Source organism: Emys orbicularis, chromosome 9 (genome assembly GCF_028017835.1).
Source record: "Emys orbicularis isolate rEmyOrb1 chromosome 9, rEmyOrb1.hap1, whole genome shotgun sequence".
Classification (NCBI taxonomy): Eukaryota; Metazoa; Chordata; order Testudines; family Emydidae; genus Emys; species Emys orbicularis.
Genome location: NC_088691.1, coordinates 76,753,884 through 76,781,575, shown reverse-complemented (window position 1 = coordinate 76,781,575; position 27,692 = coordinate 76,753,884). Strand labels below are relative to the sequence as shown.

The following is a 27,692-nucleotide window of genomic DNA, read 5'->3' as shown; positions in this document are numbered from 1 at the left end:
GCTAGCACTGGGATCATGGAGCCCGCTCAGATCACCGCGGCAATTATGAGCACTATGAACACCACGCGCATTGTCCTGGAGTATATGCAGAGCCAGAACATGCCAAAGCAAAACCAGGACCAGCCGAGGAGGCGATTGCAGCGCGGTGATGAGAGTGATGAGGAAATTGACATGGACATAGACCTCTCACAAGGCACAGGCCCCAGCAATGTGGAAATCATGGTGTTACTGGGGCAGGTTCACGCCGTGGAATGCCGATTCTGGGCCCGGGAAACAAGCACAGACTGGTGGGACCGCATCGTGCTGCAGGTGTGGGACGATTCCCAGTGGCTGCGAAACTTTCGCATGCGTAAGGGCACTTTCATGGAACTTCGTGACTTGCTTTCCCCTGCCCTGAAGCGCCAGAATACCAGGATGAGAGCAGCCCTCACAGTTGAGAAGCGAGTGGCGATAGCCCTGTGGAAGCTTGCAATGCCAGACAGCTACCGGTCAGTCGGGAATCAATTTGGAGTGGGCAAATCTACTGTGGGGGCTGCTGTGATCCAAGTTGCCAGGGCAATGAAAGACCTGGTGATATCAAGGGTAGTGACTCTGGGAAACGTGCAGGCCATAGTGGATGGCTTTGCTGCAATGGGATTCCCAAACTGTGGTGGGGCCATAGACGGAACCCATATCCCTATCTTGTCACCGGAGCACCAAGCCACCGAGTACATAAACCGCAAGGGGTACTTTTCAATGCTGCTGCAAGCCCTGGTGGATCACAAGGGACGTTTCACCAACATCAACGTGGGCTGGCCGGGAAGGGTACATGATGCTCGCGTCTTCAGGCACTCTGCTCTGTTTCGAAAGCTGGAGGAAGGGACTTTCTTCCCGGACCAGAAAATAACCGTTGGGGATGTTGAAATGCCTATCGTGATCCTTGGGGACCCAGCCTACCCCTTAATGCCATGGCTCATGAAGCCGTACACAGGCAGCCTGGACAGGAGTCAGGACCTGTTCAACTACAGGCTGAGCAAGTGCCGAATGGTGGTGGAATGTGCATTTGGACGTTTAAAAGCGCGCTGGCGCAGCTTACTGACTCGCTCAGACCTTAGCGAAAAGAATATCCCCATTGTTATTGCTGCTTGTTGTGCGCTCCACAATATCTGTGAGAGTAAGGGGGAGACATTTATGGCGGGGTGGGAGGTTGAGGCAAATCGCCTGGCCGCTGATTACGCGCAGCCAGACACCAGGGCGGTTAGAGGAGCACAGCATGGCGCGGTGCGCATCAGAGAAGCTTTGAAAACGACTTTTGTGACTGGCCAGGCTACGGTGCGAAACTTCTGTTTGTTCCTCCTTGATGAACCCTCCGCGCCCCCCCCCCCCCCACCCGGTTCACTCTACTTCCCTGTAAGCCAACCACCACACCCTCCCCTTCCCCCTTCGAGCACCGCTTGCAGAGGCATTCATGCATTCTTTATTAATTCATCACACAACTAGGGGGATAATTGCAAAGGTAGCCCGGGATGGGTGGGGGAGGAGGGAAGGAAAAGGACACACTGCAGTTTAAAACTTTAACTCTTATTGAAGGCCAGCCTTCTGATGCTAGGGCAATCATCTGGGGTGGAGTGACTGGGTGGCCGGAGGCCCCCCCACCGTGTTCTTGGGCGTCTGGGTGAGGAGGCTATGGAACTTGGGGAGGAGGGCTGTTGGTTACACAGGGGCTGTAGCGGCGGTCTCTGCTCCTGCTGCCTTTCCTGCAGCTCAACCATACGCTGGAGCATATCAGTTTGATGCTCCAGCAGCCAGAGCATCGACTCTTGCCTTCTGTGTGCAAGCTGACGCCACCTATCATCTTCAGCCCGCAACTTGCTCTGTTCATCCCGCGATTCAGCACGCCACCTCTCCTCTTGTTCATATTGTGCTTTTCTGTAATCAGTCATTGACTGCCTCCACGCATTCTGCTGTGCTCTGTCAGCGTGGGAGGACATCTGTAGCTCTGTAAACATGTCATCACGCGTCCTACGTTTTCTCTTTCTAATCTTCACTAGCCTCTGTAAAGGAGAAACATTTGCAGCTGGTGGAGGAGAAGGGAGAGGTGGTTAAAAAAGACACATTTTAGAGAACAATGGGTACACTCTTTCACGTTAAATTTTGCTGTTCACATTACACAGCACATGTGCTTTCGTTACAAGGTCGCATTTTTCCTCTTATATTGAGGGCCTGCCGGTTTGGTGTGAGAGATCACTCACGCAGTGCCAGGCCACAGATTTCAGCTTGCAGGCAGCCATGGTAAGACACAATCTTTTGGCTTTTTTAACCTTCTTAACATGTGGGAATGGTTTCAAACAGTAGTGCTCTCATTTCCCATACCAAGCACCCGTTGGGTTGGCCATTTAAAATGGGTTTGCAATGTAAAAGGAGGGGCTGCGGTTTCAGGGTTAACATGCAGCACAAACCCAACTAACTCCCCTCCCCCCACACACCCAATTCTCTGGGATGATCACTTCAACCCTCCCCCCCACCGCGTGGCTAACAGCGGGGAATATTTCTGTTCAGCAGAGCAGGAACGGGCACCTCTGAATGTCCCCTTAATAAAATTGCCCCATTTCAACCAGGTGACCGTGAATGATATCACTCTCCTGAGGATAACAAAGAGCGATAAGGAATGGATGTTGTCTGCATGCCAGCAAACACCGGGACAATACGCTGCCATGCTTTGTTATGCAATGATTCCAGACTACGTGCTACTGGCCTGGCGTGGTAAAGTGTCCTACCATGGCGAACGGGATAAGGCAGCCCTCCCCAGAAACCTTTTGCAAAGGCTTTGGGAGTACATGAAGGAGAGCTTTCTGGAGATGTCCCTGGAGGATTTCCGCTCCATCCCCATACACGTTAACAGACTTTTCCAGTAGCTGTACTGGCCGCGATTGCCAGGGCAAATTAATCATTAATCATTAAACACGCTTGCTTTTAAACCATGTGTAATATTTACAAAGGTACACTCACCAGAGGTCCCCTGTGTGCCCTCAGGGTCTTCGGTGAGTTCGGGGGTTACTGGTTCCAGGTCCAGGGTGACAAACATATCCTGGCTGTTGGGGAAACCGGTTTCTCCGCTTCCTTGCAGCAGTGAGCTATCTACATTTTCTCCATCCTCCTCTTCCGAACCCTCTTCCCTGTGTGTTTCTCCAGTGAGGGACTCATAGCACACGGTTGGGGTAGTGGTGGCTGCACCCCCTAGAATGGCATGCAGCTCCGCGTAGAAGCGGCATGTTTGCGGCTCTGCCCCGGACCTTCCGTTTGCTTCTCTGGCTTTGTGGTAGGCTTGCCTTAGCTCCTTAATTTTCACGCGGCACTGCTGTGCGTCCCTGTTATGGTCTCTGTCCTTCATGGCCTTGGAGACCTTTTCTAATATTTTGCCATTTCGTTTACTGCTTCGGAGTTCAGCCAGCACTGATTCATCTCCCCATATGGCGAGCAGATCCCGTACCTCCCGTTCTGTCCATGCTGGAGCTCTTTTGCGATCCTGGGACTCCATCACGGTTACCTGTGCTGATGAGCTCTGCGTGGTCACCTGTGCTCTCCACGCTGAGCAAACAGGAAATGAAATTCAAACGTTCGCGGGGCTTTTCCTGTCTACCTGGCCAGTGCATCTGAGTTGAGAGTGCTGTCCAGAGTGGTCACAATGAAGCACTGCGGGATAGCTCCCGGAGGCCAATAAAGTTGAATTCCGTCCACACTACCCCAATTCTGACCCCCTAAGGCCGATTTTATCGCTAATCCCCTCGTCGGAGGTGGAGTAAAGAAACTGGTTTAAAGGGCCCTTTAAGTCGAAAGAAAGGGCTTCGTCGTGTGAACGTGTCCAGGCTTAATTCGATTTAACGCGGCTAAAGTCGACCTAAACTCGTAGTGTAGACCAGGCCTAAGTTATTTGGCTTGATGCAGGGATAACTGGGTGAAACTCTATGGCCTGTGTTCTACAGGAGATCTGTCTAGATGATCTAATAGCCCCTTCTGGCCTTAAAATCTGTGAATTCCAAATTTTTTATTTTTTTTTAACCTCTAAACTCCTAGTGGGTTTAATGTACTTCTTTAATCTGTTAACTATCTCTTCTATGGGACATTTTCAGTTATTTACTCTTTTATCATATTAAAGGTTGGAGATGTAAATTCCGTGGAGAAACATAGCAAACGCATGCTCTGACCTGGGAGATGTCCCCAGGGTACAATCTGGACTGTTGAACAACAGTGTCCTCTGAACTCTCTAGCCTGGGGTGCCTTTTGCAATGCTTTACTGGTGAACAACAACCTCTCCAGGTTCTGCTCACACGCAGCCTTCAGCGTGTACATTCACTCCCAGCTAAATATATGAATGCTCTCCCAACCGTTCATGAACCACATATAGTGCGATACCCGCAAATTCTTAGTCCCAGCCTTGTTCCCCAGAAATGTGCATCTTGTACTACTTAGTACCCTCCTGGACAGTACAAGCTCATAATACGTCTCTCATTTCATCAAAAGTGCACCAGCCTTTCTATCTCAAATGGAGTTTCCCACGCACTTTAATCCAAACACATACTAGTTATGATTAAACAATAAGATAACTTTATTAACTACAGAAGATAGATTTTAAGTGATTATAAGTATAGTCAGGATTGGTTACAAAAGAAATAAAAAGATATCACAAGCTAATAATGAACTTAAAAGCAAAATGTCTCTCTCAACATAAGCTCACAGTGCAGACTGGGTCTCCTTCCAGCCTGGGACCACTCCAACCTTTGTTCAGTTCTTTTAAAGTTGTTGATGTCATAAGCAGAGAGATGGGAGGAAGAGAAGTGGGGTGGAGGTTATGGTCTCTCATTCTTATACTCTCTCCCCTCTTGGAGGATTACCCCCTACTGGGGTGTAGGCAACCTGTAGTCCCTTGTGGATGTGAGGGTTGAAATGTTCCTGTGATGCAATGTAAATTTCTTGTTTACACCTTCCTGGTGCTGAAGAATGGACAGTTAAGAGGATAATGGCCCATTAGTACGTTGCTGGCATGCTAGCATTTCTTTGTCACTGAGAAATTGGTTTGTAGGCATGACCCAGAACTACAACATATTTCAGTAACAATCATATAGTAAAATCTCACAATTTTACATGCAGTGTTGTTACACACATTTCAACAAGATGATAATATTCAGCAGATTATGAGTTTTCAAATGAAACCTCAGAAAATATACTTTGTACAAAACATCATAACCATATAAAAGTGAGGAATATGGGGTATAGGGTATCGCATGGGATACGAAGTGTCACAATATATATTTACAAAAAATCTGGTCTTAGTTTTACTCTGTAAAGCTGAGACAGAGAGGGTGAGGTAATATCTGTTATTGGACCATATTACTCCATCCACCTTGTTGCCCTAATATCCTGGGACTAGGGTGACCAGACAGCAAATGTGAAAAATTGGGAAGGGGGTGGGGGGGTAATAGGAGCCTATATAAGAAAAAGACCCAAAAATTGGGACTGTCCCTATAAAATCGGGACATCTGGTCACCCTATCTGGGACCAACATAGCTACAGCTACACTGTAAAGCTGGCCAATTTGGTGTTTCAGCTTTCTCTCATCACAGGTTTCTATGCAGAGACATCGACGGGGGTGATAAGATATTTCCTTTGGATGTTTCACTCTTTTGGGGGCATCTAGATTTTTTTTAATAGTTGTTCGCTTGCTTGTGGAGGGACCAGAGGTTTTAGAGGTGTCCCTCTTGATTATTTAATTATTATGCTTTTGATTTTCATGTTAATTTAGTCTTCCTGAAATGTGCTGGCTTGTCAGCAGTAGAGGTGGAAGTTGAGGATCTATATAAACAATCTAACCTGGGGGTTTGCAAACTGAGGGTTGTGACCCCTCAGTTGGGTCATAAGGTTATTACTTGGGGGGTCGTGAGCTGTCAGACTCCACTCCAAACCCTGCTTCCCCTCCAGCATTTATAATAGTGTTAAATATGAAAAAAGGTGTTTTTAATTTATATGGGGGGGTTGTACTCATAGGCTTGCTGTGTGAACGGGGTCACCAATACAAAAGTTTGAGAACCACTGATCTGACATAATGTGTGTGGAAAAAGAAACAAAGTCACTCCCAGATATCTAAGGTAAACTTCCTTCTGGATCCCCTGGAGCAGCTTGTTTTTGTAGGTCTGCTTTCTACACTGTAAACTCTCCAAGGAATGGTTTGCCTTAATGCCTGCTGTTTCCATGGGCCTGAGCATATTGTTACTACTTTTGTGGGCATAAGCAATTATGCTCGTGTCAGTATTTTCTGTGACATAACCAGAAAGAGAGAAAGCTGCTTAGACCTCATCATGAAGAGAGATGACAGTTGCCTTAAATTATATTCAAAACAAAATAGAAAAATCATACCCACTGTTAGAGGGATTTCCCTTCACCCTTCCACTTCCCGGGTTCTTGTCATGCAGACAGCAAGCAGCAAAAGACCAGAAGTCCTAAGCGCAGACAATGCGATATTCATTGGGTTTAGTTTCCAAGCAAGCTTATTCCGAAGCCCTTCACACCAGTCGGGCTTATATCTATACGCCCATAGAGTCTGTTCCCCTGTGTCCATCTTCCCAGCTCTGAAAGCGCAGAGCATTTACCCAGTGTCTCCCTTAGCAAACATGATTCTAATTTCCCTTCCCCCCACTTCCTGTTTGATCCTAGTTTATATAGATAGTAATAGTCTCAGCTATACCTTAACCAGTTATTTTACTGAAATTTAACTAAGCAATCCTAACATAGTGTAACATAATTCTCTAACCAATTATATCCCACTACCCTAATTAACTTACACCTAGCAAAATTAATTGTACAGCAGATAGAAACAATTAGAGAACCAGACAGATTAACAATAGAAAAATGGGGGCCATAAAGATAAAACAGTACAGAAATTAGCATTTCACAACCAATGATAAGTGATTTCTTGCCAGACAGGATGCTATCAAACTAAGTTTTCTTTAACCATCTTTATCTGGTGGTGATAGGCACTATCAGGACACGATTGTATTCCTAACAGCCCAATACCACCTTATTTCAATGTGACTGGTGTGGAATGTGAGGATGTGACTGTACGCTTCCCAGGTTATGGCTGCCCCTGCTGCTTAGCCTAAGAACAAGGCCTCAGAGAAAAGGCCCATACACAGACGGACTGTGATTTTGATTCTTTGTTTTTATACCCCTGTAACTAGCTAAGTGATAAAAAGTACACCTAAGTTCTTAAAATAGAGGCCTTTACAGGCAGGCCTGAATATCTATAATCTAACACTCCACCTCTTTCTTTTTCTTTTGGGATCCTCCTGCCCAGGTATCCCTGGAAAAGCATATGACGAAACATTTCCTGATAGGGCCAGGCATCAAGTTGGAATGTGTTGATGCTCCATCTGTCCCACTACCCCTTGTGTAGTACAATGCCCTGCACCTTCTCTCGTACGGACATACCACACCTGTTCCAATTAGTGTTCCAGACTTCCCATTATAGTGGGCCCGAGAAGGTTGTCTAGTACACTGGGCGGGAGGGCTTATTACATTACTTATAGGTTATAATTAATAGCTGTTCTTTAGAGGGTTGTGCCCCTCTTGACTGTTTCCATATGCAACGTAACACAAATATACTTAACAATACACCAGCCACCATGATAATCCACAGCAATACCGAGAGTCCTGACCACTGCAGTATAGTCCAACATCCTGGCCACCACTAAAAACACTGCTTCTCCTCCTTTGACAGGGTTAAAACCCTGTGAATGCCACCCTTAAGTGTATATTTTAAATGTGTCCAGTTGTTGGCAGTTTCAGTGAGCTCTGCTCCTGCAGTCTTCGCATGCTTTTGTCCATATCATGAGTCCACTGGATATTCACAGAAAAATGGGGTATTGTCCAAACCAGCTCGACCACTTTGTATGGAATGGGTAGTATGCACTGGTTCGATTGTGCGCAGCAATGAGTTCTACAGATCCGTTCGTACACCATAGTCCCAATGGCACATAGATGTGTGTAACTGTGCCAGATGCTGGTGCAATTGTGTCCCCAAGTGTTGTGTACATTCCCAGCAAACACCCCATACCCCATATATATCACCCCAATGGCCCTCATTTGCAACAGGCGCATGGCCCCTCATCCACCCCAGCCCTGGAGCACTGGGTGGTGCAGCCCCAGTGCCGGGGGCCCCCCAGCACTGGGCAGCCCCAGCTACCCCAAGTTCCATTCGCCCTAGACCCAGCCCCAGCCAGCTTCCCTTCCTGGAAGAGGAGCAGCCTGCCTGGTGGGCTGGGGCCAACTAGCAGCAAGAGGGGAGGGGGCCTCTGGATGGAGCATGGGCGGGGCCACATGGGGCTGTTTGGAAAGGCACAGCCTTCCCCTGCCTATTAGACACGCTGCCCATGGAAAAATCCTGTACTGCACCTGACTGCATACATCTACGGTTAGATTCTGATCTTACGTTTGCTAATGTCAACCTAGAGAGCGCATCCCCTGACTTACACCAGGATAACTGAAATCCGAATCTGTCTACATAATAATGATAAAACAATGGTCTGAGGAAACATATGCAAATGTTTTGCTGAAAGTTTTTCTTTGTTTTTGTTATTTTTTTCAAGTGCAGTTCATGCATAGGAAATGAAGAAAAGAATGTGGGGATGTTATTTCCCTGTTTGATAAATTTCATAGTACACTTAAAAATAATACCATTCCATTCTTCTGATTTCTCTTAAAGCAGTTGTTTCCTCCACTGTTCTTACAAATGTTTTGAATGTCCCTGAGGCATTTGGGCTAATTTGTCTATTGGAAATATAGTTAAGTACTGGAAGTGTGGATCCCTCCAATGGTAGGAGAACAATATTGGTACTAATTGATGCTGACCATTACATCAATAATGTTTCTGCTTGAGTAAGACAATGGAACTAAATGATCTGTTGCAATTGATTGAAGACTGAGGTTTTAATTTGCATTGGGAAGCAGAAGGGCATGTTCTGGCAGTTCAGCTTGTTAGGCAGGACTTGATTAGAGCCAGTCTGTTTCTTAGCAACAGCCCTCCCTAACTAAAAACACACTTTAAGGGAGAGGAGGAGATTTGCTAATACCTCTCTGACAAGCTGGATAATGTAGAAAGCAGAAATTCACAGCTGGAGGCTAACCAGGGATCTTTATTGGACACTGGGATTTAAACACCTGTGCATCAGACCTGTCTTGTTTTAATTTTGAATGCTAAGCACACATGAGCCTGAACTAAGAAGATTCATATCTTTGGACAGAAGAGAGGTCATATCCTAGGTTACTGACTTCATATTTATCTGTGGCATTCATGTTACAATATTTACTGCACTTTAAATAATTTTTTTTCAAATATGTATACTAATCTCTCATTCACTATCTAGAAAATAGTATCAGACCTCTTAGTTGACTCAAAGCAGAATGTTAAGATTCAGAATAAATGGGATAGTTATTTATGATTAACCCACCTGTTCCAGATTAGTTTTGCAGGTTTCTTAATACACTGGGAGTGGCAAAATAAAATCCAAAATCTCACATGTTTAGTAGCCATGTTTAGTAGTTCTGTTCTTCTAGTCACAGAACGGTTACATCTCTAGAGGTGAACAGCTGCTGATGAAGGCCCTGAGTATGGAGAGAGAAATGATCTTTTAGGCAGCGAGGGCTGATCTTCTGGAGAGATTTGAATATTAAGATCATGGGGAGGGACTCTGTTCTGTTGGGAGCCAGTGTAGGAAATGGAGCACCAGGATCATGTGTTCATGGTGACCTGTTTGTTTGTTTTTTTGTTTTTTGTTTTTTAAGCAAATGATCTGTTGCAATTTGTACCTGTTAAAGCTTTTTGAGTATTCTTATTTGGTTGGTTGTTTTATTAAAGTTATATGACTTCATTCCCAGATTGAATTACAATATTGAGCCTAGAGGTCACAAAAGTATAGGGTTCTATAGCCAGATTTGTCTCTAATAGGATTGGACGCAATCTACCAGACAGCCTCAAGTGAAAGTTGGCATTTTTCTCAGTCATGGTGCCTAACTACCAAGTGGAATCTAAAAACCCTGAGTTGGGCATCTAGCTCCCTATCCAGTGCATGGAGGAGAGAGAGGCATCTAAGAATGAAAGCCACCTAAGCTTGCCAATAGTGGATGCTGACAAAAGGGTTATCACCTAAGTCCCAGAGTTAGGTGCCTAAGTCTAGGTTGAAGGGAGGCACCCTATCTCAGCTTGGGGTCCACATTCAGGAACCCTCTCCTGGAGTTAGGCACCTAAACAGTTTTCTCACAAGAACAGTGATGACACGTGCCTAACACTATGCAAAATGGCCTCTTTCTAGCAACACTTTGTCTTTTTTGCCTGGGTTCAGTTTCATCCAGGTGCAGACTGTCTAGGGATATTTAATTTTTGGAGGAGAAGAAACAAACTAGCTGTTAAACTTTCTCAAGATATACGTGTAGTTCTGAGTTACTACATGGATCTCTATATCATCTCTTGCTTAATCGATGGTTCAACACTAACAGCAACAAAAGTATTAATGTGTCATTGAAAGAAGTGGTAGTGTGGTTAACTACAAAGACCACAGGGACTTCTGAAATGCCGGGAAAAAATCATCTAATTATTCATCAGGTGCTTGTTGTCACCAGGACTATGGGGAATCTCACTGAGTAGCACTCTGCTTGCTCCGAATCTCTGCCTTCCATGTTGCCTAGTCCTTTACACCTGTGCAAAGTGGAAGCACTTTTACACTTGTTTTATACAAGTGTCAAAGACTACACACTGTGCAAGGCAGTGGGGATTCAAGTCCTCTGCCTGGATTCCAGCTCACACAGTAGCACTTGGTGCTTTGTCTGAGTGAATAGGTACTGCTTCTTTGAGCAAAATGGAACCCTGGAGAAAACGAGTTTCCTCCAAACTCCCTCCTTCAGTAACAGTGTTTTTCTTGAAGGAGTCTAGTTAGTGAATAGGTGCTTGTGGAACTCCTTTTCTTGTCTTTTTCATCCCACTTCCCTGGTTCTTGTCATGCAGCTCTGACGCTGCAGAGCCTTTACCCCGTGTCCCCCTTCCCAGCTCTGAAAGCGCAAAGCGTTTACCCAGTGTCCCCTTTCGCAAACATGATTTCAATTTCCCTTCCCCCACTTCCTGTTTGACCCCAGTTTATATAGTAATATTCTTAGCTATACCTTAACCAATCATTTTACTGAAATTTAACTAATCAATCCTAACATATTATAACATAATTATCTAACCAATTATATCCCACTACCCTAATTAACTTACACCTAGCAAAATTAATTATACAGCAGACAGAAACAATTAGCGAACCAGACAGATTAACAGTGGAAAAATGGGGGCCATAAAGATAAAACAGTACAGAAATGAGTGTTTCACAACCAATGATAAATGATTTCTTGCCAGACAGGATGCTATAAAACTAAGTTTTCTTTAACCATCTTTATCTGGTGGTGATAGGCACTATCAGGACACGATTGTATTCCTAACAGCCCAATACCACCTTATTTCAATGTGATTGGTTTGGAATCTGAGGATGTGACTGTACGCTTCCCAGCTTATGGCTGCCCCTGCTGCTTAGCCAAAGGCCTTAGCCTAAGAACAAGGCCTCAGACTATCCTAGTGAGAAAAGGCCCATACACAGGTGGACTCTGATTTTGATTCTTTGTTTTTATACCCCTGTAACTAGCTAAGTGATAACTAGCTAGCCTGCACCACCAGCCTTCACTTACCCGAGTGCCAAGATATCAAGATTTTGTAATGCTCTTTACTATTAGGATTTTGGATACCATGAGGATAAGGGACATATAAATACTGGAATAAAGTCGCTATTACAATTTACATCACAAGTCCAAAGTTCATGAAGTGGCTTATGCGATAGAAAGATTAGTATCAGTACTATTACAAATTGTGAAGTGTTTGTGCGTGCCAGGTTCATTCACACTAGTGGAATTCTATTTGCTGAAACTTTTTTGTTATATTAATTCTGTTGAAGGAATTCCTTTTTTTTACAAAAAATAATATTTACCTCCCTTTCAAGTTACAGTGGATGTAATTAAAGTTTCCATTGTCTTTCACTGGAAGGTAAGTTATTGCCTGTTTGAGTATGTATTCCCTATACTTATGAAAGGGACTACCATTAAATCCAGTAATATCTTATCTAACAGTAGAAGGGTTTTACAAATTACCTGCAGCTCTTCACCCTTTTTTCTATAATGGATTCTTTATCTGTGGATTCAACCAGGCAGGAATTTCCTCCTTCATAGTATATTGTTTCTTAGTATTTCTTCACACAATGCACAGTCAACCTGTGGAACTCCTTGCCAGAGGATGTTGTGAAGGCCAAGACCATAACAGGGTTCAAAAAAGAATTAGATAAATTCATGGAGAATAGGTCCATCAATGGCTATTAGCCAGGATGGGCAGGAATGGTGTCCCTAGCCACTGTTTGCCAGAAGCTGGGAATGAGCGACAGGGGATGGATCACTTGATGATTACCTGTTCTGTTCATTCCCTCTGTCCACTGTGGCACTGGCCACTGTCGGAAGAGAGGATACTGGGCTAGATGAACTTTTGGTCGGACCCAGTAGGGCCATTCTTATGTTCTTATCTGAAAAAGACAGAACCATAGAAATATAGGTCTGGAAGGGACCTTGAGAGGTCAACTATCCATCCCCCTATGCTGAAGCAGGACCAAATATAAATGGTTTCCCCCCCCCCCCCCCCCCCCCATTTTATTCATACTTCAAACATTTCCACTCATTTCCTAGTCTCTCCTCCTCATTAGCAATTTTATTGAAATTTGGTCACAGGAGCAGCAGGGTGATACAGATGTCTGGATTTTTTTTTCTTCTTTCTTTTTCATGCTAGCTGGCTGTGTTGTAACTTAGGCTGACCGCTTGCTACCAAATAGCCAGCTAACACTGCTTCAGCCATGTCAGTCTGTGTCTTAACATGATTGAAAAGCCATCTTAATACTTAAATTGATTAAGCTAAGAAGATTGGAAAAAATTGTACCCTTTGTGTAACAGAGGGCTTTTTTTGTTTTCAAAACATGAAACAAATGTCTTATTTTGCAGACACACTTGTAAACGGAACCATGGAAATACGTGAGTAAAATATTTCATTAACATCGGTTAAATGTCTTCTAATATGTGGATCACTCACAGGAGTCTAAACTAAACAGCTAAATTAGCAATATATATTACTACAGTAGTAGTGGGAGGGCTTCTTAGAATAAATGAGCTTCAACACAGATGTTTAAATCCCTCTTAACATCCTTATGACATGTAGCCACATGTCAACTGCATTGATCAGCGTAAGTACTTATCAGGCCTAAGTTATCTGGATGAGCAGATAATGGGTTAAATGTGAAATGATACAAGGCAGGAGCAGGGACTATTTTAAAAAAATCTCAAGGACCTGAACCTGTAAAGCTGCTTATTAATTAAGTGAGAAAAAATTATACCAGAGTGAATGAGGAGAATCATTTAATTCTCCTTCTCTATAGAGGAGAATGCTGGCTTGTGTTCGCGAGTAATTATTTGAATTAGAATGGTACCAAGAACTTTCTATTTTGAGTATTACAAGAGAAACAGATAAGGAAGTTGCTGGTATGGAATAAGAATTAACTAACCTCTTAACTAGATACAGTTTACAGTACCTGTTTCCTTTCAGCACTTTTGGGATTTGAATGCATCTAAATTGTTCTGATTCTTTCATAATGTAAAACTTCTCATTAGCGTTTTTTTAAAACAAGCCTTCTGTTTTTAAGGGCATTTCATATTGTTTAAATACAGCAAACCTGTCACAATGTCTAATTTTCATATAGCTCTTATCTAAAAGGAAATAAGTTCATTTTATAGATTTGTTTTTTAATTTGACAAAACAAAAAAAATGAATATTTGTTTCTTTCTTCCAGCAAATAAAGCTGCTGAATTTCCAAATCCCGCTTACCCTCCAGGTTATGCAGGAAATCAAGTTCCTTATGGATATCCTCAGTACGCACCTCAAACTTTCCAAAGTAAGTTATTTGATTATGATATGACATACAAATTAACTCATCTGTTTTGTCCCCAGAAAAAATAGTTTGTGTTCCAAGATGGCAGCCACCTGTGAACTAATTCCCCTGCTATTAATTTTCTGGGATGAAATGTTTAGACTTTTTTTTGTAGAAAAGCTTGATTGTCCTTTCCTTTAGTACTGTGGTAACATGCTACGTATAAAGGAAAATTAAATAGTCAGAAAATCTCCTGTCTGCAGGAAAACCCTGTTGTAGGGACGATGGCAGGGAAGATAGTGCAGTTGCAGAAGTAGCTCATGCATGGCAGCTCTTTGCTTTTGAACTCTACATCTCAGTCAATAGTCTCTCTTTTAAAATCAAAATATTTTACTAATTTTCTTTAGCAATTCAGAACTGGATTTAAAACTGGAGAAATTATAGTCTCCATCTCTGTTACTGTTTCTGTCTTACCTGCCTCCAATCTGAATACCCTCATGATTTTTCCCACTTTGTTGCCCCTTCTTCCACACTGTCACAGAAGCTTAAAACTTTTTCTCTCTCCCTCTTTACTGAGTGACCTCCCTCTCTACATTCAAATCTTCCCCCCAGAAAACACCACTTCAAATAACCCTTTAAGTAATAATTTGTTGAAATATGAATGTTTGAATTTTTATTTTGCTTTTTTAAATGTAAGAAAGCCTCTGACTTGAACCTTCACACTCAGTGATATCTTGTATGTCTTAAGTATTGAGTTATATTGGCCTGTCCTGCTTGTCTTTTGGATTTTATGCACTTTGTGGCAGAGCAACCCTACTCTCACATTCTGTAAACACTGTCAGCACTTGGCAAATAATAATGATTATGCATTGTGGAGACTGAAAAAAGTTTGTTCTTTTTAGAACAAGAAAGATTAAATTCTGAGATCAAGGTAGTTTGCTCTTTCGCTGTTTGAGCCTGATATTAAGTACAAACACACATTGTCATAGTCATACCAGCTAAAAATCTTCTCTATAGATTGTAATTACTTGCTATTAGCTGTAGTGTAATCCACAGTTCACTGGAAAAGATGCCCTTTTCAAGTCCTATAAAAAGCTAACATGCAAAACATTTGGGTGGACCAGGTGTTACTAAGGCTGTGTTTGTGGTAATATCTCTTGCAAACGGTAGAGTGCGTGAATAACTCTGCATGAACATCCTTCATAGTTTCAATATAATTCTTGCTTCATTGTAGAGGAGGAAGCTTAAACTTTTTACTTTCTGTAGGTGGACAAACTTGTACCAGCTTGATGTTGAATTCTTGCTAAATTTGAATCTTCTTTAGTTCTTAGATATAACTTCCATGAACATTGTACACATTTGTTCAATTTTATCTTTATAAATAAATCTTTATATACTACCAGCACTGCTATAGATAACACATTCCTCTGGTAGTGTAGAATTTATATTACAGATACAGAGAGATCTTAATCCATGAACATAAATATATACTGTGTGCGCCATCTAGTGGGCCTATCACAATGTTAAGTGTTAAATGGCATGACTTGAATCTGATTTTATACTGAGTTCTGTGTGGGCAAATAAAATAAATGGGAGATTGTTCATATAATATAGCTAAAATCATTATGCAGTTATTTAATTATTTCTGTGTATGTATTTACAGTATGACAAACTTCTTGACACCGTTTAGACAAAAATAATTAAATATATAGGACTATAGTACATGCTTGAAAGCTTCAGACTCACTTTTATAGACACACACTATCTCTAAAATAAGTGCAAATAAGTAACTATAGAAAATCTTTTTCTAAAAGTTCTCAAATTGCTCTTCACAACATGGCAGTCTTACAGCCATTTATCAAATACTTTTCCATGTTCAAATCTACTCTATTTTAATTTGCTGTATATTACTTTTAAATTGTAATGATGAGATCAAATGAGCAGCTTCATTTTTATTACATTTAATTTGTAGATTATTTATAGGTGTCTTACTATATGAAATTGGTATACGTGGGAGAGGGGTTTCTTTTCATATTAATGTGAAGGGTGTAAAATATCTGGTTCCAGATATTTTGGCTTATTATAATAAAAATATCTAGCTCTTGTGTAGCACTTTACATCAGTAGATGTCAAAGTGCTTTACAAAGAAGGTCAGCATCATCCCCATTTTACTGATGGGGAAACTAAGGTGCAGGGAGGTGAAGTGACTTGCCTAAGGTCACCCAGGCAGGCCAATGTCAGAGCTGGGAATAGAAGCTAGGTCTGTTGAGTCCCTGTCAGTGTTCTATCCTCTGGTGGCTTCCCTGTAAGTCCTGTTTACTCTATGACCTTGTCTATACATAAGTTGTATTGCTTTAAGTATACCAATATAGTTGAAGCCATACAATGACCCTTGTATCAGTATAACTACATCCATACAGGTTGTTGCTGTGCTGGAAGACGGAGAGAGAGAAGCCGCTTTTTAGAAAGGAGAGAGAAAAGTGCCCTGTATATGCTGCAAACAGCCAGAAGAAAGATAGGGAGAGGGGAGCTACTGTGTCAGTCAAAGAGCCACAAAATAATAGTTAAGCCGTGTCTTTAATATTACTGTGAAGTTTGAGCTCTGGAGTTGCAGTGGTAAATAATGACCTGTTGATGTAATTCATTATCATGATGTGAAAGTTACAACAGAGTGACGGCATCAGTTTGCAGCTTTGTGATTCCTGGCTACTCACTTTGCTGTTGTAGTGGCTCTCCAGCTTTTAGAGGTTGAGGATCACTGAACTGAATTATGGGTGAGCTTGGAAGGATTAGATTTTTATCATTAAACATCAATTTCACCCTATGCACACAAACTGATGACAAAATATTTCCATCTATAATAATAGAAATGTGCAGATAGGCAGAGTAAGAAAAATGCTCCTTGAGAACTTATTGGAGTTTGATTTAAGGATATTTACTCTGTATATTTTGACATGAGTTTTTCAATTTATGTTTTATTGGTTATAAAGCTTTAACTTTTGAATCTCAACAACTACTGTCATTTAAATAAGTGTCTAACCTCCCCATAACTTCCCACAACTGCCAAAAATTTAAATAGATAAAAATAAAAAAAGCTTACAACCCATAATTTTGCACAACTGTGAAAATGTAAATTATTAATAATTGAAAAATGCTTAAAATAAATGTCAATATTGTTGACATTATAAAATAAGTTGATTTCTGCCAAGCCTAATTATGTAATGTAGTTTCACTGAGGCTCTCAATAGTTTAAAAATGCTAGAACTTCAGAAGTGTATTTGTTGATGTGTTGAAACTATGTTTTTAAAATCTAATTTTCAGAATTGTGTGTGTTTTGTGTTTTGTTTCTCTTCCCACAAACTAGATGCTCCAGGACAAGCTAATTATGCCCTCCAGGGTTACCCAGGAGGAGCTCCATATGGACCTGGGGTCCCGCCAGTCCAAAATCAGCCTTCTGGGCCCAGTGGGGCAGCTTGGATGCCAGCACCTCCTCCCCCTCTCAACTGTCCACCTGGATTAGAATACCTAAGTCAGGTACCTAAATTCTTCTCCGTTTTAAACTCCCATGAAAATACAAAGCTAATAGATACCTGTGCATTTAAGTACCTTTTTATCTACTTTGGGAAATCAAGTGGCTTACATGATTGGTATTGGGGATACAGAGCCATTTACATTTAGGTCAGAGGTTAAAAATCTATCTCAGGACCATCATAATTGAAGCATATTACCATTTTATGGCTGCTCAGTGACCCATTTTGAAAAAGTACTCTTAGTCCCAGTTTTACAGAGACAAGGTGGCTGAGGTAATATCTTTTATTGGACCAACTTCTGTTGGGGAGAGAGACAAGCTTTACCTCACACACCTTGTCTCTCTAATATCCTGGGACCAACATGGCTGCAACAACACTGCATAGTCCCAGTTTTAGCAGACAAGTGTCCACCACTAATTGACATCCAACTTGGCAATCTTAGCCAAGAATTTAAGATTAAATGAGAATGGGTACTGCTCTATTGTACATCGTTGTATCAGAAATAGTGACACTAGGTAAGGGTAGTATGGTGTGGCAAAGGCCTATATTACAGTATGGTCACCAGTAGCACATCAGACTTCATGACTTTCAATGTGGTACTTTTTCTGAGCACTAGTATTCATTCCCCTTCTCCACTTCCAAGTATCTTCAAATAGATGTAGCACACAACAGAGCAGCTCACAAAATTAGAATATTAGTGTTTGAATGATCTTTTTGATCATCCCAGGTGACCGTGTGTAAGAGAGACCATATCTATAGCACAATTAATGTAGATGATCTAACGTTATAATTATGAATTGATCCATAATTTTGTATCCTGAAATCTAATTTTTGAAAAATAAAAGGTGACATACTTGTAGATTTTATTTTTTAAATTTAATTATAACTTTCATTTATTAACTTCTATTCGAAACTGTTTTTTAACCACTGTAACAGATTGACCAGATATTAGTTCATCAGCAGATTGAGCTTCTGGAAGGTATGTACGTTGCGATACTGCTAAATGGAAGATTATTATACTGGAGATATTTTAAATGACCGTGGTCCTAAATAAAGTAATTATACATGACTGTTAAACAACAGTCTTATTTAATGATAGAAAATCTTCATTTATTCATTGTTTTTTAAAGATGGGGTCTTTATTGATTTGTTTTTTGCCTTTTATATCTTTAACCAATTCCCTACCATAGTACATTTTGGGAAGGAGAGTGGGGGTGGCACCGATTCTTAAAATGTTGCTTACTTTCAGTATCTCAAACTTAAAACATAATTTATTTGAACTTTTTAAAAAATACAAATTGATATATAAAAATGTGACGGTTTCTAATTTAAAAGTGTAATCTTTACATCTAATCTCACTCATTCATGTGATTTCAAACTATCATCTTTACAGATCTCCCTCTCTACTTCTGTTCTGTCTAATTCGATCTAATCCTACATCTCGGCCTATCTCTCTGACATCTCCTCCTGGAAGTCTCGCTGCTAGCTAACTGATCTTTTCTCCCAAATCCTTTCCATTCTGCTTGTTCTTTGCCATGTTTAACAACATCATGATCCTGATGTCACTCATGCCCTTAATATTGATGATGTTGTTGACACCTTCTCTCTTACCCTCTACAACTAGGCTACACCCAAATCTTGCTGCTTTTTCATCCTATAACATTTCTAAGATCCATCTGTTGTTGTTTTTTGTTCAGTCCCTCATCATTTCCTATCCCAATTATTGTAACCACCTACTCACTGGCCTCCCTTCCACACACATTTCCCCCCTCCAGTCCATTCAAATCACATTTGCTAAAATAATCTTGCTGGCTTACACTTCTGACAGTATCATGCTGCTTTCCGGATCCCTCCGCTGGCTCCAGCTGTTTCACATCAACTTAAAGCTTCTTTTTCTTATTGTCAGAGCCATTCACAACTCTACCCCTCCCTAGCTGTCTACTTTTGTTTTTTATTGCATTGCTCCCCACTGCCACATCCACTGTGACAGTGGTGCCTGTCTTGTCTGCTCATTTGTCACTTCTCACACAAACACCTCTGTTGCATCTCACCCGTGGAACACCCTTTCTGAACTGATCATAAGGCCTTCTCCATCCTGAGATACCGTAAGTCTCACCTGTGCCATAGTATCTAAAAGAACTCACCATTCACATTAATTAGTTTTGAAGGGAAAATGGGAATAGTTAGCAACTTATTCATAATGAAAAAATAATACAATAAAATAATACATTGAAAATATATATGTATCTCTTATGATTTCCCCCTCCCCCCATGTTAGTAATCTTATTAGATTGTAAGATCTTCAGGGAAAGGGCCATGTTTTCCTATGTGTTTATGTAGGGATTAGTACAGTGGGTTCCTGACCCTGAGTGAGGCCTCTGCAATTTCTGTTAATGCTTGTATTTAGTGTATCAACTAAATAGCTTTTTAATGTTGTTAATTTTCAGTTCTTACCGGTTTTGAAACTAACAATAAATATGAAATCAAAAACAGCTTGGGGCAAAGAGTATATTTTGCAGCGGAGGAAAATGACTGTTGTACTCGAAATTGTTGTGGACCATCACGACCTTTCACCATTAGGATTGTTGACAATATGGGTCAAGAAGTGATAACATTGCAGAGACCTCTCAGATGCTCTTCATGCTGTTGTCCTTGCTGCTTGCAAGAGGTGAGATATTCCTTTCTCTTTCCTGCACCTGTAAAAGTTTTCAGAGATTTTCTTTCGTGTCAAGAGGTGAGGTGGAACAAGGTTAGCTTCATCTGTAATTTTGTGGGGATCTGTGATTTATTTATTTATTTTTGTTCTCTGAGGGTTTTTGAAAATTTCTCTCATGACTTTTGTCTCCTTTTTGATGGATTTTTTTGACATTTTGCTTTGGGCTTAATGCTGTGTATCCTTCATTTAGGGAAGTGACCTAAATTCCTGTAGACATCAGTGACTTCCCTGAAAAGTGGGTGTTCAGTGCCTTTTTAGGATTGGACCCTAATGAGGAACCAACTTAATTCAAAATTTTGATTATTATAAGTGAATTTAGCTTTCTGAATATTGATAATAAGTAAAGGAGGACAAAAAATTACCAGGTTCATGAACCATTGACCTGACCCTCATTGTAGGAATCTGACACTACTAATTGAATGATGTATAGTTGTTGCCTGATCCTTTTTAATGATTAATAACAATTGTATTGATTGCCAATTGATACTGATTTAATGAGCTGGGAATAATAGGGTTCTCATCCCAGAATCAGGCTCCACAGAATTAAAACTAACAAGTTAAATATCTTGTAGGGAACCCCAGGATGTATGGCAAAGCACACTGAGGGCAAAGCAAAGCCTTAGCCACTTCTATTAAAACAATCCGTAAAGACAAGAAAGCCCTAAACCACATACACAAGTAGTAGTAATACAGTATTAGGGATATCTTTGGTGTCATTTCCTGCATATGCTCATGTACTTGTATATATTCACATCCTTCCTTGGGAACCTTGTGGTGAGAGACAAAGGACCAGCCCTGTCCCTGACATGCCAAATGAATCTGATGGTCCAGAACCCCAAAGGTCGGTGATTGACCCTTCAGCTCTTCACTGTTATCAGTGATGGAAAACTTACCCCAGCTGCATGGTGGCTTAGTTATTATAGGGTCTGGGCACTATCATGAATATTCATTCAGATGCCCAGCCTTCCATGTCCAAATCTAACTTCCTTACACTCCTAATATTGGGGTGCCCTTGTCCTATAGGTTAACATATTAATGCCTTTTAACTCATTATCATATATGTCACCTATTGCTAAAGCAGATTTGTGGTTAAACATCTACCAATGATTCTATCCTAAAATACCCAATCCCAGTATCAGTTCAGTGTTCCTGTGGTTGCCCTGTTTCATTATGTACCAACTCCTTCTCTTGAGCAAGCTATTCCCAGTTCCCCAAAATCTAGGGTAACCGTTGGGCCATTTTATCTATGCTAGGGGTCATAGACCTGTGACCAGGTGCCTGGGATAGACCACACTGAGAATGCCACACTCAGGGCAGACTGCAAGAAATAGGACAGACAGTCCCCCAAAACTGGTGGTTTATTCTATAATCAGATTCCCCAAACCAGTAACAAAAGAGCTTCCGCCAGTACCACACTGGTTAACCAGAAGCCAAACACAGTCCCCTTTAGGCATTCCAGCACTTTGCTCCCATCCAGACAACTCAATCTAATATAGTGAGAGGTTATCGAAAACGAATTTAACCATATGTGAGGTTCTTTCTAATCCCAAAGGATCAGACGTATACCCCAAGTCAATATGTATCTCAGATCTTACCCAAATATCACGCTGTCAGTCAATCCTTAGTAAACTAACTAAAGATTTAATAATAATAAAAAAGAGAGTTATAAATGGTTAATAGAGCATATGCATACAAATGATTGCAAAGTCCTTATATCAGGTCTGTAGTAGTGATGGAATAGACTGCTTGCTTGTAAAGTCTCTCTGGTAACTTCCAAAAGATTGGAAGGTCCTCAGTCCATAGTTCAAGATGCTCCTTTTTGTTGTAAATCCACAGTCCAGAGAATTAGAGTAGGAAAGAGGCAAAATGGAGATGTCTCAGAGGTCTTTTATATCCTTTGTCATGTGCATGGAAATTTACTGTCCCAAACAAAGCCCACAGTCCAAGTGCATGGAAAATTACTGGCCCAAGATGGAGTCCAGGGTCACATGTCCTTATCACAAGTCCTTACATGCTTTGCTGAATCACAAGGGCAAATCGATCTGGAGGGTGTCACCCAGGAATACAACACATGTGTAAGATACAAGTACTTACCCAATATTCAGAACTTCAGCTACAAAGATGATATATGCATATAAACAAGTTAATCATACTTTGCAATTCATAACTTTTCTATTGGTACCTTACATGACATACTTTGTACAAGACTTACGGAAATTGTGTATTAGTGGTAACAGTGATATAAATGGTCATCTTTCTTATACACAGAATCACAAGGCCTACTTTACTTATGCTAACTTGGTTAAGCCAGTGTCTTATAGGATACAAGCCTATAGGTTCCTTGTGTTACTGCTGAGTAAAATAAAAGGCTAAGCTAGCTCTAATGGGCTACACAGTAAGATGGTCTTCTGTTTAGAGTCACAATCTGCCCTCCATTTCTGCTACAAATTTTTGTATGCATCTCCTGCAGATACAGAGATACAGTTTATATATAGATATTCAAATAAAGTGATCTGCAGTTAAACTCTACATGAGTTTGGAATGTAAAATTATTTTATATTAAGCAAAATCTCAGTTTTAATACTGTTCAGGTAGATTAAAACAATATTGAAATTCCTATAATTAAACCGTTATTAAATCTCTTACTAGGACAAAGTTAAAGCTTCCACAGGCTTAACTTAACTCACTGCTTTTTGTAGTATTATGGGTCCAGCAGCTTTTGGGGTTGGGGGATTGCGGGGGGTGGGAACATTGTTTTTTCTTATTAAACTATGGTAGCATGTGTGACAGTTCTCACAGAATGTTCAGACAAATCTACTTGATTCGTTTAAGAAACAGCTGTAGTCTTCAAGTGGGTTTTTTTCCATGCTGATTCCACTCTTGGTGCGCATGAACATGCGATTTAGATTCTTTTGAATAGCAGTGTCTACTGCGGGAGCCCTTGCAATTACTGTAGCTTAGAGTATGAGAGGCAAGGTGGTCTCAACCACTTCACAGTTCCTTCAGGTTGAACCATGTGGTTTGCACGTCTCTTCAACATGTTACCATACACTTTGGGGGTTTTTTGGTGGGGGGGGGGAGTTAATTTCCCTGTGGAAACAAGGCATTGATAGAGTTTCTTCTTCCCAAACTACATATCTAGGACCCAATGTCCCCCACTTCTCCCTCTGTACACAAGACTAACCTGGTTGAAGGCAAAGCTCCAGGAGTCAAGATCTGTCCCTTCTGTGACTTGGCAATGTCCATCATTAATGTTCATGCTAGATGCCTCCTTTGGTTAGGTGAGGGGCATATGTCTAAGCATTGCTTGGAGTGCAAGGCTTTTTCAAAGTGCACATGTAAATCCAAAGAGGGCAAACTGAGGTTGAATCTTTTGGAGACTTCAGTGTGTCATCCAATGCAGGCGAGCCAGCTAGGAGGCCACCTCCCACCAGTCAATCTTTTTCCTCAAGTGTTCCTGTGAGCTGCAGTGCCATCCTGAGCTCTGGGGACACTCTCTTACATGTCCTGTTCCTTTGCTGCTTCAACTTTGGTGTGAGACAAAGTCCACAAGGACACTCATACCACTGACTAGGAAAAACTTAGATCTCCCTTGCCATGGGGAGATGGAGGTCCTATCTAAGCCTTGCACATTTTGGCCCCCTTGGAGAGTCATCCCATATGACAGAAAGCCATCTGCCAAGACAGTTTCAAATCATCTCTGAGGCAGCAAGTACAATAACTCCAGTACAGACTCCCCAACTGTCTGTAACAAAGGAAAAGCAAAAGTTCAGCAGGGAGGAATTCTCCTCAGAGTACCAGCAACTATTGGCCATATCTTCTTTGCCTCCAGATGAAGCAATCAACCTCTGCATCCATTCCCTCCTCATGTGAGCTCAGGGTCTTTCAGGATGTCAAGGCTGTATCCCTACTTTGAACTTTAGGGTACAAATGTAGGGGCCTGCATGAAGACTTCTAAGCTTAACTACCAGCTTAGTTCTGGTCCGCTGCCACCATCCCAAAGCTAATTCCCTTTCCTGGGTAGCCTTGAGAGACCTTCACCAATTCCCTGGTGAATACAGATCCAAACTCCTTGGATCTTAAATAAGGAGAAATTGACCCTTCCCCCCTCCTTCCTTTCACCAACTCCTGGTGAATACAGATCCAAACCCCTTTTGGATCTTAAAACAAGGAGAAATCAATCAGGTTCTTAAAAAGAAGGCTTTTAATTAAAGAAAAAGGTAAAAATCATCTCTGTAAAATCAGTATGGAAAATAACTTTACAGGGTAATCAAACTTAAAGAGCTTAGAGGAACCCCCTCTGTCTTAGGTTCAAAGTATAGCAAACAAAGATAAGCACTCTAGTAAAAGGTACATTTACAAGTTGAGAAAAACAAAGTAAATCTAAGACGCCTTGCCTGGCTTTTACTTACAATTTTGAAATAAGAGAGACTTGTTTAGAAAGATGGGGAGAACCTGGATTGACGTCTGGTCCCTCTCAGTCCCAAGAGCGAACAACCCCTTAAACAAAGGACACACACAAAAGCCTTTCCCCCCCCAAGATTTGAAAGTATCTTGTCCCCTTATTGGTCCTTGGGGTCAGGTGTCAGCCAGGTTACCCGAGCTTCTTAACCCTTTACAGGTAAAAGGATTTGGAGTCTCTGGCTAGGAGGGATTTTAGTACTGTACACAGGAGAGCTGTTACCCTTCCCTTTATAGTTATGACACGCCCCCCAAATCACAGATAGTGTTGGACGTTTGGTTCCACACTGGCTGTGATTTCTTTCCTGGAGCTCTAGGAGAAAACAGAGTTAATAAGACACATGTACCTTTAGACATACTACTGATTATATAAAAACTAAAAATATGTTTCATTCCAAGAACAATTGTTAACCGGTTAACTCTGGGAAACTTTCCCAGGAGAGTGCATCAGGCACTTTGTCAGAAGCTCCCGAAATGTGTTGTATTTTAAAATCAAAATCTTGGAGAGCTAAACTCCACCGAAGAAGTTTTTTGTTATTTCCCCTGGCGGTATGAAGCCACTGTAGCGCAGCATGGTCTGTTTGTAGTTGGAAACGCCGTCCCCAAACATATGGGCGTAACTTTTCCAGCGCGTACACAATGGCGTAGCATTCCTTTTCGCTGATTGACCAGTGGCTTTCCCTCTCAGACAGTTTCTTGCTGAGAAACACGACAGGATGGAATTCTTGATCCGGTCCTTCCTTGCATTAAAACTGCTCCCACGCCTCGCTCGGAAGCATCTGTGGTTACTAGGAACGGTTTGTCAAAGTCTGGGGCCCTTAGCACAGGGTCAGACATGAGTGTTGCCTTAAGCTGGTTAAAGGCCTTTTGACACTCATCAGTCCACTGAACTGCATTTGGCTGTTTCTTTCTGGTTAGGTCTGTCAGCGGGGCGGCGATTTGGCTGTAGTGTGGTACAAATCGCCTATAATATCCGGCCAAGCCTAAGAAGGATTTGGACCTGTTTCTTTGACTTTGGAACCGGCCACTTTTGGATAGCATCCACTTTGGCCTGTAGGGGATTTATAGTTCCTTGACCCACCTGGTGCCCCAGGTATGTCACTCTGTTTTGGCCTATTTGACACTTTTTAGCCTTAACAGTTAGTCCTGCCTGCCGGATGCGCTCGAAGACTTTTTTCAGGTGCTCCAGGTGTTCTGTCCATGAATCAGAAAAAATGGCCACATCATCGAGATAGGCAACTGCAGATTCTCCCAATCCCGCTAAGAGACCATCTACAAGTCTTTGGAAGGTGGCGGGTGCATTTCGCAACCCGAAAGGGAGTACATTGAATTCATACACCCCTGCCTGGGTGACGAAGGCGGACCTTTCCTTAGCGGGTTCATCTAGTGGTACTTGCCAGTACCCCTTGGTTAAGTTTAAAGTAGAGATGAATTGGGCATGTCCCAATTTCTCCAATAGCTCATCTGTGCGTGGCATTGGATAGTTGTCAGGACGAGTTACAGCATTTAGCTTACGGTAGTCCACGCAAAAGCGTATTTCCCCATCTGGTTTGGGAACTAGAACCACTGGAGATGCCCATGCACTGCTAGAGGGGCGGATTATACCCATCTGTAGCATGTCCTGGATCTCCCTTTGTATAGCCGCTTGGGCATGAGGTGACTCCCGGTAGGGTGGGGTTCTAATTGGGTGAGCATTACCTGTGTCAATGGAGTGGTATGCCCGTTCGGTCCGTCCTGGAGTGGCTGAGAAAATCGGTGCAAAGCTTGTGCACTGCTCCTTTATCTGCTGTCGCTGCAGACGTCCCAGGGTCGTGGAGAGGTTCACCTCTTCCACGCCACCATTCCTTTTTCCTTCATAGTAGACACCTGCAGGCCACTCCGTGTCATCAGTTTCCTGGGCTGTAAACTGGCAAACGTTTAATTCTCTAGAATAAAAGGGCTTAAGAGAATTAACATGGTATACCTTAGGCTTTATGTTGGAGGTGGGGGAGGCTATGAGATAGTTAACAGCTCCTAGGCGCTCCTGGACTGTGAATGGTCCTTCCCACGACGCTTCCATTTTATGGGCCTGGAGCGCCTTTAAGACCATGACTTGGTCTCCTACTTTGAAGGACCGTTCTCTGGAATGTTTATCATACCAGGCCTTTTGCTCTTCCTGAGCATCCTTTAGGTTTTCTTTAGCAAGGGCTAAAGAGTGTCGGAGGGTGTTTTGTAGGTTGCTTACAAAGTCTAGAATGTTAGTTCCTGGAGAAGGCGTAAACCCCTCCCATTGCTGCTTCACCAACCGTAATGGCCCCTTAACCTCGCGGCCATACACAAGTTCAAATGGTGAAAACCCTAAACTGGGATGTGGTACAGCCCTGTAGGCAAAAAGCAACTGCTGCAACACTAGGTCCCAATCATTGGAGTGTTCATTTACGAATTTACGTATCATGGCCCCCAAAGTTCCATTAAACCTCTCCACCAGACCATTGGTTTGATGGTGATGAGGGGTGGCAACCAAGTGATTCACCCCATGAGCTTCCCACAGGTTTTTCATGTTCCCTGCCAGGAAATTAGTTCCCGAATCTGTAAGGATGTCGGAGGGCCAACCTACCCTGGCAAAAATGTCTGCTAATGCCTGGCACACACTTTTAGCCTTGGTGTTGCTTAAGGGTACAGCTTCCGGCCATCGGGTAGCAAAATCCATGAAAGTCAGTACGTACTGCTTTCCTCTGGGTGTCTTCTTTGGGAAAGGACCCAGAATATCCACAGCTACTCGCTGAAATGGGACCTCAATTATGGGTAGTGGCTGGAGAGGGGCTTTAACCTGGTCTTGGGGCTTTCCCACTCGTTGGCACACCTCACAAGAACGGACATAATTAGCAACGTCCTTGCCCATTCCCTCCCAGTGGAAGGACTTCCCCAACCGGTCTTTGGTTCTGTTCACCCCAGAATGGCCACTGGGATGATCATGGGCTAAGCTCAAGAGCT

General features: G+C 42.1%; 1 protein-coding gene across 2 annotated transcripts in view; it reads left to right on the top strand.

Moving 5' to 3' along the window:
- Nucleotides 1-27,692, top strand: part of PLSCR1 (phospholipid scramblase 1) — a 48,782-nt gene that overhangs the window by 6,428 nt on the left and 14,662 nt on the right. Inside the window, exons 2-6 of one of the 2 annotated variants that reach the window (XM_065410617.1) lie at nucleotides 13,093-13,122; nucleotides 13,935-14,036; nucleotides 17,377-17,546; nucleotides 18,479-18,521; nucleotides 19,990-20,210. In XM_065410617.1, coding sequence (XP_065266689.1) covers nucleotides 13,113-13,122; nucleotides 13,935-14,036; nucleotides 17,377-17,546; nucleotides 18,479-18,521; nucleotides 19,990-20,210 — 546 coding nt within the window. In that variant the 5' untranslated portion in view covers nucleotides 13,093-13,112. Of the gene's footprint in view, nucleotides 1-13,067; nucleotides 13,123-13,934; nucleotides 14,037-17,376; nucleotides 17,547-18,478; nucleotides 18,522-19,989; nucleotides 20,211-27,692 lie in introns of those variants that run through there. The other variant, XM_065410616.1, reaches the window with a different exon arrangement.